This window comes from Podarcis liolepis, assembly GCF_965112155.1.
Source record: "Podarcis liolepis genome assembly, chromosome: 7".
Taxonomy (NCBI): Eukaryota; Metazoa; Chordata; class Lepidosauria; order Squamata; family Lacertidae; genus Podarcis; species Podarcis liolepis.
This window is the reverse complement of record NC_139561.1, coordinates 91,560,086-91,573,002: the sequence shown is the minus strand read 5'-3', so window position 1 is coordinate 91,573,002 and position 12,917 is coordinate 91,560,086. Positions and strand designations below refer to the sequence as shown.

The 12,917-nt window shown below is 50.3% G+C and overlaps 1 protein-coding gene and 1 long non-coding RNA gene across 7 annotated transcripts in view; both read right to left on the bottom strand.

Moving 5' to 3' along the window:
- Positions 1 to 12,917, bottom strand: part of LOC310712949 — a 2,318,697-nt gene that overhangs the window by 1,876,044 nt on the left and 429,736 nt on the right. The window lies entirely within an intron of this gene.
- The window catches only part of PAK4 (p21 (RAC1) activated kinase 4), an 80,180-nt gene continuing 70,854 nt past the window's right edge, over positions 3,592 to 12,917 (bottom strand). For all 6 annotated transcript variants that reach the window (XM_083516175.1, XM_083516176.1, XM_083516173.1 and 3 more), the window contains 3 exons: positions 10,776 to 10,901; positions 10,023 to 10,157; positions 3,592 to 7,922 (listed from right to left, as the gene is read on the bottom strand). In XM_083516175.1, the coding sequence (XP_083372301.1) occupies positions 7,767 to 7,922; positions 10,023 to 10,157; positions 10,776 to 10,901 (417 nt within the window). In that variant the 3' untranslated portion in view covers positions 3,592 to 7,766. The remainder of the gene's footprint in view (positions 7,923 to 10,022; positions 10,158 to 10,775; positions 10,902 to 12,917) is intronic.

Here is a 12,917-nt window from a genome sequence, read left to right as displayed (position 1 = left end):
ATAAATGTCCCTGCATTTAAGTCTCATAGCAGTCGACTGGTTTGCTAGAAAGCTTTGTTCATTTAACCTAAAATATCTGTTTTTCTCCCCCAATGAAGCATGTTCAGAACAGCTCTCAGTATATAGCCTGCCTTTCTGAATGGACCCAGCAACCAGCATCCATTGTCATTATAGACAAGAACTTTGCAAGAATCATTGCAGGTGCCCTCAGGCAATGAACTATCTCTTTAAAAATAAAATAAAATTCACCACTGTGTATTCTTAGTATTAATAGTGCTTCTCTCCCCTTCACCTGCCCAGACACTTTAAACTAATTTAGAATTTTTTTGCTGCGCTTTGGGGTTTCTTGATGCAACGGCTGCAGGCTATTAAAAGCAGCTCGAGGGAAGCAGGGGAAATTCCAAGCGTTGCTAGAAAAAGGGCTTTATAGTCGTTTGGTGCAACTTGTTTTCTTTGTTTCAAAACCCAACTGGGAAGTGTGTGTGTGCTCTGAAGGCGAGTGCCCTGCTAGCTCATCCAACTCATTAATTTATACCCCGGGGAGGAGAGATCTCTTCTTAGCCATACTGAAAGCAACCGCTCCCAGCGGGGAACTGGTCCGTATTTACAGCACCTGGTGCCCGCAAAAGTGATCTCATATGGAGGACAAAATGGTTGCCCTGAATCCATCGCTGGTGGCAAATGCCCACCAATACCAGGAACATTTTGTGGCTGCACAAGTAGGAGCGTCTCATGGTTGCATCAATTCGGGTGCAGAGGCCAGGGAAACGTATTGGGATGCTAAACCATGGAATCAGCTTTTCACATCGAAAGTAGCACATCATAGAGGCTGCCCTTGAGACTGACCCAGAAACTCCAGCGGGTGCAGAATGCCACGGCGAGACTCTTCTTACGGGGTCTTCGCTGCGAGATCACATTCACCCGGTGCTATACCAGCTGCACTGGATCCCGGTGGAGTACAGGATCAGGTTTAAGGTGCTGGTTTTAACCTTTAAAGCCCTATGCGGCCTAGGACCCACGTACCTACGGGACCGCCTCTCCTGGTATGTCCCACAGACATATATGTCTGCAAATAAAAACTTCCTGAAGGTCTCAGGCCACAGAGAGGTTAGGCTGGCCTCAACCAGAGCCAGGGCTTTTTCGGCTGTGGCTCCAATCTGGTGGAACGCTCTGTCACAAGAGTCTAGGGCCCTGCGGGACCTGACATCTTTCCACAGGGCCTGCAAGACAGAGCTGTTCCACCAGGCCTTTGGTCAGGGCGCAGCCTGACTCCTTCCTCTGGCAATCTGCACAGAATTTTGCTTAATGGTTGCCATCAATTTGATTTTCATTAATTTTTATAAGGAAATGTTTTTAGAATGTTGGATTATTTGATTGTTGTTAGCCACCCTGAGTCCGGCTTCGGCTGCGGAGGGCGGGATATAAATAAAAATTATTATTATTATTATTATTATTATTATTACTGTATTATTATTATTATTATTATTATTATTATTATTATTATTATTTCAGACCAGCTTACTGCCCCACGTGAAGGCAACGAGAGGGTTCAAAATACGGTGTCTTTTACAAGGATGTAAGAGCCTGCCGGATCAAGCCAGCATCCTGTTCTCAGAGTGGCCAGCCAGATTCCCAAAAGGGGAGTCCACAAGCAGGGCCAGAGAACGAGATCCCTCTCTCCTCCCAAGGCTGCCAGAAAATGGTATTCAAAGACATCCTGATTCCCACAGTGGAGGCAGAACACAGCCATCAAGGCTAGAAGCAGCCACTGATAGCAATATCCTCCACAAATTCATCTAATCCTCTTTAAAGCCTTCCAAGTTGGGTGTCCACCACTGCCTCCTGTGGGAGGGAGTTCCGCAGGTTAACTGCGCTGTGTGCAAGAGGACTTTATCTGCCCTGCACCCTCCCAATATTCAGCTTCATTGGAGGCCCACGAGTTCCATTGTTAGGAGGAGGGAAAGGAAGCCGGTGTGGTGTAGTGGTTAAGAGCGGTAGATTCGTAGTCTGGTGAACCGGGTTCGATTCTCCGCTCCCCCACATGCAGCTGCTGGGTGACCTTGGGCGAGTCACACTTCTCTGAAGTCTCTCAGCCCCACTCACCTCACAGAGTGTTTGTTGTGAGGAAAGGAAAGGAGAATGTTAGCCGCTTTGAGACTCCTTAGGGTACTGATAAAGCGGGATATCAAATCCAAACTTTTCTCTTCTTCTCTACCTACTTTCTTCATGCCATGCATCATTTTAGACAGTCATACCTCATGTTACGTCCGCTTCATGTTACGTTCTTCCAGGATACGTCCCGTGGCAACCCGGAAGTACCGGAAAGGGTTACATCTGGGTTTTGCCACTCGCGTATGCACAGACGCACAAAATGATGTCACACGCATGCGCAGAAGCGGCAAATCGCAACCCACGTGTGCGCAGATGCGTCACTGCAGGTTGCACTCTTTTCATATTGCGAACAGGCCTCCGGAACAGATCCCATTCGCAACCAGAGGTACCACTGTACACTCCTATCAGATCAGCTCTTACCTTTCCCCTAAACTAAAAATAACCCAGATGCTCGTAGGGGGGATTTCTCCACCCACTCGATCATTCTGGTTGCCTGTACTGGATCTTCTTGGCAACTGGCCATTTAATTTAATAAAACTATGGCCATTGTTGTCAAGCAGTTCAGTAACATCTCGCAGCAGATGGGTGCCGCACGACTCCAGGGCCACCGTCCCTCTGGTCAGCTCCTTGTACTCGGGAACAGTCATTTAGGGTATCTAGAAATTTTACCACTTTATCATGGCTGGAAGATATATAGCCGGCCAGCCTGTAGCTGAAGTCATCAATTGCAACATTTCCTTTTTATAATGCTTCCTTCATTCTTCTTCATAAGGGCCCCCCCCCCCGAGCATTTTGATCAGGAGGACGAGAGCACGTTTTCAGTACCAAGTCGCTTAGCTGGGATCCTTGCAGTGCAGGGGGCTGTACTACCCAGGACAGGATGGGGTTGTGCAGGGTTGTTAAGGCAGCAGAGAGCATTGTTGGCTGCCCACTCTCCACCTTAGAGCAGATTTATGCCACAAGGTGCCATAGAAAGGCACTGGACATAGTAAAAGATCCATCACATCCTGGTCACTGTCTCTTTGAGCTCCTGCCGTCGGGACGGAGATACAGGACGATGAAGACAAGAACGAGCCGTCTTAAGAACAGCTTCTTCTCCAGAGCGATCTCGGCCCTGAATGGGAAGCCTGGACTTTGAAAGTCATCTAATCTCCCTTGCTGTATTATACTGTATTGTTTAATTAGTGTTTTTATGGAGCAGTCAAGTAATTTCGTTGTCCCCGACGGGGGCAATGACAATAAAGATATTATTATTATTATTATTATTATTATTATTATTATTATTAGCAGCTGACCCTTGAGAAGGGGCTCCCTTCTGATTCTACAATTCTGTCCTCTTGCATCTGTAAGGAAGAGGTGGGTTTCGTGACCCAAATCGCCGGACGGCTTCGCTCTTAATGCGCACCCCCGCCAACCCAGAAGACAGAACCTCCCAAGAAAGACCCGAGAGAGTTAAAAACAAAGGAAGGAGCACACCTCTGTAATTGTAAAACTAGAATTTTGACTATTTAAAACTTTTCACCCAAAATTCAAACACCACATTTGAAAAGGGGGGAGGGAGGGGGGGGGGAAACAACAACCAAACCAAAGAAACCCACAGCCAAATCTCATCACATGAAGAATCCAGGTTCTTTATACAATACAACTCATGGCGAGAACGTCTTACTGGAATTTGTCACAGCAGTCTGTCTGAAACAACAGATCCAAAGGGGATGGGGGGGGGGGAGAATCATCCCAACGCAAAATACTGTTGTGTGTTTTTAAAAAAATGCAATATAAATAACTTCTCTTTTTAAAAAAGTAACAAAAACCCACAGAAATGAATCAGTAGTCATTCTCACGGGGAGGGGAGCAAGACCCCCATTCCCAAACCTCCAGTCATATAAAAATCTTCAAGCTACAAGGAGGCAGGATACCGGGGGGGGGGGGGGGAGGAAGGAACGCGGGACCAGTTCTGTGGGACAGGGCGAGGCTTCTCTGCCAGGGCCTGTGGTTAAAATTCCAGTCCTGCATCTCAGGAAACTGGGGGAAAGATATAGTGTTATGCGGGATTTGGGAAGGCTGAGAATTTATCGCCCTCTGCCTTGAAAGGATGAGATTTGAAGTCTTTTCCCCTGCAGGGAAAATGTAGTGTTTGTGCATCTGTGTGTTAGTGCCATAAAAAAATAGTTTCCTTTCCCCCCTGTGTGCATGGGGGAAACCAGTTCCTAGAGCGGAGGCAGCAGACGGCTGTGAGAAGAGGGGAAATGAGTCCTCAGGAGCCAGAGATTCTAGGGCTGCCACCTCCTTCCATTTGTCAGCAAGCTACCAGGAGATGAACAGTCCGTGGGGTGGCTCAGATTTAAAGCTGCAGTATATAGAGTTACAAAAAGAATTGTTCCCGGAGGTGGGACAACCCGGCTTCTCAGAAAGGGGTTGGAGTGGTGATGCCAAGTCACGAGGGCTGGGGAGTTGGGTCCTGGCTGCAGGAAGCAGCTCGAGTGATTGCTAGACCCTCGAAGACTAGCCTGTACTGAGGCTCGAAGCCGAGAAAGCCTTCGAGGAAAGCCCCTGGGCTTTATTGCAGAACAGAGCGGATCCACAAATGCAGCGCTGGGTGAAGCCTTTGCCTGCAGGCAAACGCCAGGTGCGCTAGGAAAGAAGGTCCAGGTGAGCTCGGTAGCAAGCAAGGGTTCCTCTAGAGATTGGAAGAGATGAAACACTGTCCAGTTTTGAGAAGAAAAGCACCAGAGGCAGGAAGCAAACAGGGGAAGAGGATGTCTTGCAGAGTATCTGCATTGCAGGCCAACAGCATCGGCAGAGAGGGGCTCAGTCCTGGACCCTTGCAGGAATTCTGCCCTGTGCGGACCAAGGCTGGCTCTTTCTCACCTGCAAATCCCTCCTAAAATATGCCAGTTTGCACCTGGCTAATGCCAATGGAGATGAGGAGCGGAACCCACAGGGTCTTAAAAACCAATCACCTGGGTTTTCTGCCCCTTAGAGTGGTTGCACCTGATAGCAAATTTGCCAGGAGAGCGGCAAAAGCAGCAACAGGCAGATCCTGGTTTTGTGGAGGGGCACGTGAGAAATATTTGCCCTTTGAGCCCTAGGAGGGGCGTCAGAAAGCGGGGTGCTTCCTTCCCGCCCCCAAAAAGCATTTCCACTGCAAATGGGATGCATAACCTGTACCCGTAAGAACCTAAAACCAGGAAGCAAGAAAGCCTCCCAAACTCTTGAAGAAGAAAACCCCGCAAAACCCTTCCCCTGTAACCCTGCATGCAGAAAAGCCCATCCTGTATGTACAAGCATGCAAGGAGCGGGTGCCTTGTGTGGCAAGGAGGGGGGTGGAGACCTCTGGAGGCCAGCTCTGTTCCTCAAGGCAGCTGCACCTACTTTACAAAGGGGAGGGACCTCTGCCTGCTCCCCTCCCCTCACACCAGGGGACTCCCGGTGTCTCCTGGGCCCCCGAGCAAGCCTCCTTTCCAGAAAGCGCTGCGAATGACAGACCCTTCCCCACTCTCCTGCCACGGGGGGCTCAAGCCCTCTCCAACCCAGAGGGAAGGACGGACCTGAGCTTCCGATCCAAACCCGGCGGCCTTCATCTCTCAAGCTGCTGTCCTGCCCCTGACATTCCTGCCTTGCCCATGCCACAAGACGGCACACAGGGACATGTTGGGAGCCAAGGGGGTGGTCTCTGGCTTTCGCTGCTGCTTCCCAACAACTGGCAAAGCGGACCCCCCCCCCCAAAAAAAGCCAACAATGCAAGAGCTTAGGGAAGTGCCACTTTGCAAGCTCGTACTGGCCTCTATTTTAAAGACTAGGAACGTAGGAGCAGTGATCTCCCTATCTCCTCGCGCCCCCCCAGCCTAGCAATAAGCTGGGGTGGGGTGCAATGACAGGAGAGGCCCTGTTGCTGGTATCCCACTGCTTGTTCAGCCGGGGGGGAGCAAAGCGACAGAGCATCACAACCAGGGACGGGTTCAGTCTCACAGAGAAACGCCCAGGAAGCTCATTTGCTCTTCCTGCTCCCTTTTCGTCCTGCCTAACACTGCTTCCTAGGCTATGCTCAAGGTTTGCAGGTTTCCAGGTCTGGTGAGCAACACCAAGAGGCGCGCGGCCGCTTGACCCCAGGAGCCCCACGTCACACTTGTGACATTGCGAGCGGCAGACAAAGTCACCCCCCAAGCTGAGCGTCACCAGCCACAAAGGAGAAGTCAAGAGGAAGCCTCCCCGCTGTGAGACAGGACAAAAAATTAAACCAGAACAAGGCCTGTTCTTGGCACACCCTAGGCCAAGAGCAGAACAAAGCCCACAAGGGGGGACTTCCAAAAATCCAGCCTGCCCTCCAGGCCGAAGAAACTTGCTAGTCGCAATTTTGCCTGAGGTGGGGAGTACAAAGCTCAAGAGCAAGCGGAGGGGCAACGGCTGCCACTATCGAAGGCAGGAAGCAAGCTCAGCGTGGCAACGTCAGGCGGGGAGAAAGAGCAAAGGGGAAAGAGAAGACGAGGAGGAGAGAGGGGCCAGGGCAGCTCCATCCTGGCCAAGCGGCGACAAGAGGCGCAGAGACCAGGGACGAAGAGGCAGACTTGCGATTAAAAGCAGCCTTCCCGGGTCAGGATCCCCCGTGACGACTGCAGTTCCTGCCTGAGCAGCGGGAGACGTGGGTTGGGGAAGGAGCTCAGGAAGGGCACAACCCCTGTGAAGAGGGACCGTTTTAAAAACGAGAGAACCGGGCCTGAAACTCTTTAACTGGCAGTTAAGAGCACGGAGGAAATTATGGAGGGAGGTTTTTCTTTTCTAAAAAAAAAAAAAGACTGCTTTGCAGAGCTGAGAGTCTCGTTTGCCTGAGATGGGAGCCCCTGAGAAAACCCACCTCGCTTCCTTCCCTTCCTCTCTAATACCAAGAGACGCAGTGTTTCTCCCCAGTTTGAAAATCCGAGGCAGGTTTGGCTCTTGGGGGGCAAGGAGAGGATTCTTCAGGGAGGGGGAGAGACAACCTTGGCTCAGCTGAAGTCCCCAGAAATCTGACCGGACTGTGGGGAGAGGGGCTTCCCTGCCACCCCCTCTCTGGGACACTCCTTGCCAATGGCCCCCGCCACCTCTGTCCTTCGCTATCTGGGAGGAAAGACGTGCTACCAAGAAGAACGAGAGAGGGGTCTCGGAAACCACGGACTGGAGAGGGGTTGCGTTTCGAGCTCTCCCCTACCCACCCAAATCGCCGCTGCCCCAGACTTGTGTGATATGAACGGCTAAACAGCAATCAGGAATTGTTACAGTCTTTTGTTAAAAAAAACAACCCCCCCTCCCTCCAGGGTGCTAAACCCTGCTCTGAGCTCAGTAGTACAGAAGCGTGGCGCAGAGAGGGCGTCCTCCTTGCCGGAGGTGGGACTTGTTCGTGGGACTTGTGTCTCCAGCATCAGTGGCGGACATAGAGGAGTCCCTCAAGGGAGGGTCGGCCTGAGGGTGGAACGAGGAGGTGACACGTCTCCCTGGCCACGCCGCCCAGAGGGAGGAAGAGAAGCCCCCTCTTTCAGCAGGGAGATGCCACGGGGTGCCCGTTGTCCCTGGAGGGGTTCCAGCTGCCGTTGGGGTGGGGTGGGGGGTTCGCCAGGGACGACGGAGGTGTCTTCTCTCTCTCTCTCTTTGGTAAGATGGTCCAGTTTCTGCCACCTCTTTCATCTCATCCGGTTCTGCCTCATCAGGGGCACGATGCAGGAAGGGGGGCCGGCTTTCCCCAGGAAGGGGTGCTTCAAGAGTTCGTTGGCGGTGGCTCGCTGGGCTGGGTCCCTGACCAGCAGGCGGTCAAGGAAGCCCTTCAGGGAGGGAGAGACCTGCGGAGAAAGGAGGGGCATGAGCCGCATTTGGGGCAGAAGGGCAAGAAGGGCAGAAACAGGAAGGGGGAGCACCTGCAGTCGGAATTGCAGTGGTACCTCAGGTTACATACGCTTCAGGTTACATGCACTTCAGGAAATAGTGCTTCAGGTTAAGAACTTTGCTTCAGGTTGAGAACAGAAATTGTGCTCTGGCGGCACGGCAGCAGCAGGATGCCCCATTAGCTGCTTCAGGTTAAGAACAGTTTCAGGTTAAGTATGGACCTCTGGAACGAATTCAGTACTTAACCCGAGGTACCACTGTATATGCTTCAATGGAGGCATGCTTTTCCTCTAAGAATATCGCTTATTTTCTATGCACCTGTAAAGTTAAGCTGGGGGGGGGATGCCTCTATACAAGCCTAATAATAATAATAATAATAATAATAATAATAATAATTTATTATTTATACCCCACCCATCTGGTTGGGTTTCCCCAGCCACTCTGGGCGGCTTCCAACATAACACTAAAATACATTAACCTATTAAACATTAAAAGTTTCCCTAAACAGGGCTGCCTTCACTCTGGTAGTTGTTTATCTGTTTGACATCTGGTGGGAGGGCGTTCCACAGGGCGGGTGCCACCACCAAGAAGGCCCTCTACCTGGTTCCCTGTAACTTGGCTTCTCACAGGGAGGGAACTGCCAGAAGGCCCTCGGCGCTGGACCTCAGTGTCCAGGCAGAACGACGGAGGTGGAGACGCTCCTTCAGGTCCTTATTTAATCCCCTAACCTAACAACCCTGTGAGTTAGGTTAGGCTGAACGAAGCAGTGACTGGCTGAAGGTCACCCAGTGAGCTTCATCCTCGCCGAGTGGCGATTCGAATGCTGGTCTCTCCCAGGTCCTAGCCCAGCTCTCTAACCACTCCCATCCCTTGAGGGGTGCAATTAGTGCCAGCACCTTCGTCAAGAGTTTGGGTGTAATCTTTGATGCCTCCCGTTCTATGGAGGCGCAGGTTACAGCTACAACAAAGATGGCATTTTTTCATCTCCACCGAGCGAAGAAGTTGGTGCCTTATCTCTCTCGCCCTGACCTGGCCACTGTGATCCACGCGACGGTCACCTCCAAGTTTGATTATTGTAACTACGTGGGGCTGCCCTTGAAATTGATCCAGAAACTCCAGCAGGTACAGAATTCTGCGGCGAGACTCCTCATGGGGTCCTTGCCACAGGAGCGCACTCATCCAGTGCTATACCAGCTGCACTGGCTCCCGGTGGAGTACAGGATCAGGTTTAAGGTGCTGGTTTTAAGCTTTAAAGCCCAAACAGCCTAGGACCCTCATACCTACGGGACCGCCTCTCCTGGTATGCCCCACGGAGGACCTTAAGGCTTGCAAATAATAACACCCTGAAGATCCCAGGCCACAGGGAGATTAGACTGGCCTCGACCAGAGCCAGGGCCTTTTCGGCCGTGGCCCTGGCCTTGTGAAACGCTCTCTCACAAGAGATCAGAGCACTGCAGGCTTTGACATCTTTCCGCAGGGCCTGCAAGACGAAGCTGTTCTGCCAGGTCTTTGGTCGGGGTTCAGTCTGATTCTTTTCTTTCTGTATAAGAACAAGCATTAAAGAGGCCTCCTAGCCTGCTCACAGGTCCTTTATAAGACCAGTGGTAACAGTTGGCCCTAGAGAATATTAACCACTCTCAATTTTACCCATGGACGGCCATCTGTCCAGATTTCAACTTCCTCTGAACTAATTTTAAGATATATTTTAAGTAATTGATTGCCTGTTTTTATGTTCTTGTGTTCTTTGTATGCTGTGTTAGTTTTAGGATGTTAGCCGCCGTGAGCCCAGCTCCGGCCGGGGAGGGCGGGGTATAATCATCATCACCACCACCACCACCACCACACGGGCTCTATAACCCCATCATCATCATCATCATCACCACACTGGCTCTCTAACCCAAATGGCTGAGCACTGCTTCTCATCGCATGACCTCACCCAGACCCTGTGATCCTCATCCTTAGAGGCCCAACATCAAATTTCAGTCCTGACTCTGATCCTTCCAAGGTGGGGAAGTCAAGCGAGGAAAAGTAAGAGAGAAGGAAAAGGAGTCTCTTACCTTGTGCACGTTTTTGAGCTTGGGGGGCAGGTTGTCCCGGATCATCTTCATGGCCTTCAAAGGGGGCTCGTTGAAATAAGGGGGCTCCCCATCCACCATTTCTATCACCATCACGCCGAGGGACCAGATGTCCACCTGAAGCAGAAGAAGGGGGGAGGGGGGAGGGGGGAATTGAGAAAGGGGAACAAGAGCAAAAGGTGCCTCCGCCTCCCCCTCCCCAGCCTGGACAGTTTTGTAACTGGTTTGCAAAATGGGGGCCCTACTGGACTAGCAAGTCTGCCCGGCAGCAGGCTTTCCATTCCATTTGGATTTTACAGCTTCCCTCTCCCTGAAAGCTCAGGATGGAGGACGGAGGCAAAAGATATATATCGTATTTTTTGCACCATAACACTCACTTTTTTCCTCCTAAAAACTAAGGGGAAATGTCTGTGCGTGTTATGGAGGAAATGCCTACAGGTTGCATGCCTACGGATTTTCCTCCTCTAAAAACTACGTGCGTGTTATGGTCGGGTGCGTGTTATAGAGCGAAAAATACGGTATATATATCTGCTGATTAGAGAAAATGACAACTTCATCAAAACCACATAAATGACCACTTGACTGCTTTGATTAGTGGAATGTGGCGGTGCATACCCTCTGGAACTCCCTGCCTCTTGATATCAAGCAAGCGCCTTCACTGCATTCTTTCGGCATGTGCTGAAAACATTTCTGTTTAGGCAAAGCCGGAGGTTTAGGAAGTTGAAGCCCTCTTACCTCCGGCCCATAGGGCAACCGGGAGATGAGCTCTGGCGCCATCCAGTAAGGGGTGCCAACCAGGGACTTGCGCCGCGGAACCTCCTTGTTCACCTGCGCACAGAACCCGAAGTCGGAGAGTTTGACCTGGAAGGGAGAGCCAAGCGAAGGAAGCATGTCAGTGGCTGGAGCAGGCTCAGGGTGAGTTTGCTCACGAGGTCTGCTGCGGGAAGCATCTTTCCAGCCTTCGCAGTGCAGATCAGCAATATTCCTTTTTTTAAAAGACGCGACGAGAGGCGGACAAACTCCCACAAATATATGGCTTTGCCTTATCGCGATGCATCACCACTCTGGTCAGCCTAGCCCAGTTCTCTCTATTTTGACAAGCGGCAAGCGGCCGATCCTGGCTACCAGATGTCCTTTGAAGCTGGAGATGGCAACGAGTGAACCAAGGACTTTTATTCCGTGTGCCAAGTTTGCGTTCTGCCATTGAGCGATTCCCCTGATTCCCCCACCCCATTAATGTGGGGCTCAATTCCATACTTAGTCTAAACCTCAGTTCAAGGGTTTACTCCTAAGCCAGTGGTTCCCAAACTTTTTGGGTCCACAGCCCCCACCTTGGTTATAATAATGATTATTTATTGTTTATACCCTGCCCATCTGGTTGGGTTTCCCCAGCCATAAACTCAACCCAGGTTCTTCCTCCCTTACCCTATAAAAAGCATTATTCAGAAGAGCAGTTTGCATGACCCACTAAGGAAGATAGTAACACAGTAAAAATCGAAACAGTAATTGAGCATTTATTCAAAACCCAATTAAATCTATTTTGTTTGATTAATTCAACAAAATGGATGAGCTTGGTTGATCCTAGGATAGCAGCTTTTCAAAATCTGATAGTCATTTACATTTTCAACGTCCCCATGCTAGGTTGGCAGGAGCAGGGACCAAGCAATGAGAGCTCACCCCGTCGCGGGGATTCGAACCACCGACCTTCTGATCGGCAAGTCCTAGGCTCTGTGGTTTAACCCACAGCGCCACCCGCGTCCCACAAGTACAATACAATTTTTTTAAAAAAATATTGGCAGAAATTTCAAACCATCATTGAACATAATTGCTTTGGGACTTCCAGGGGAGAGAAGACAGAGGAAGCAACTGAGAATCCAGAGGGTGCTATAAAAAATTCTGCCTTCTCACAAGTCTGAATATGGTGAGAAGTGAGGTTACAGGGAACCAGGCAGAGAGCCTTCTCGGTGGTGGCACCCGCCCTGTGGAACACCCTCCCGTCAGATGTCAAGGAAATAAGCAGCTATCTTCTTTTTAAAAGACATCTGAAGGCAGCCCTGTTTAGGGAAGTTTTTAATATTTAATGCTGTATTGTTTTTAACACTTGATTGGGAGCTGCCCAGAGTGGCTGGGGAAACTCAACCGGATGTGCGGGGTATAAATATATTATTATTATTATTATTATTATTATTATTATTATTATTATTAGGGTTTCAACTAAACATTAGGAAGAACTTTTTGACAGGGAGAGCTGGCTGACAGTGGAACGGACTCCCTCAGAAAGTGGTGGACTCTCTTTCGTTGGAGGTTGCGTATGATTTAATTGAGATTGCTGCAGTGCATTGAGGTTGGCCTAGATGGCCCCTGGGGTCCCCTCCAACTCTATGACTATGTTTTTAAGTTCTCCTCAGAAGTCTTGGGGCCGCCTGACACCACTGAAGAGTCACCTCCAGGTGGCACTGCAGGACCAGGCAATTTCAGCAAGAGGTGAACAGGGGCAGGGACATTATTTTACTCCAGGGGTCAGCAACCTTTTTGAGCTCTGGGCCGGTCCACCATCCCTCAGACCTTGTGGGGGGGGGGGGGGCGGAGTATATTTTGAAAAAAATAATGAACAAATTCCTATGCCCCAGAAATAACCCAGAGATGCATTTTAAATAAAAGCACACATTCAACTCATTCAATGTAATGTAAAAACACGCTGATTCCTGGACTGTCCGCAGGCTGGATTGAGAAGGCAATTGGGCCGCATTCAGCCCCCGGGCCTTAGGTTGCCTACACCTGTTTTACTCTGTTTAGGGAAGCTTTCAATGTTTGATGTATTACAGTATTTTAATTTTTTTGGGAAGCCGCCCAGAGTGGCTGGGGAAGCCCAGGCAG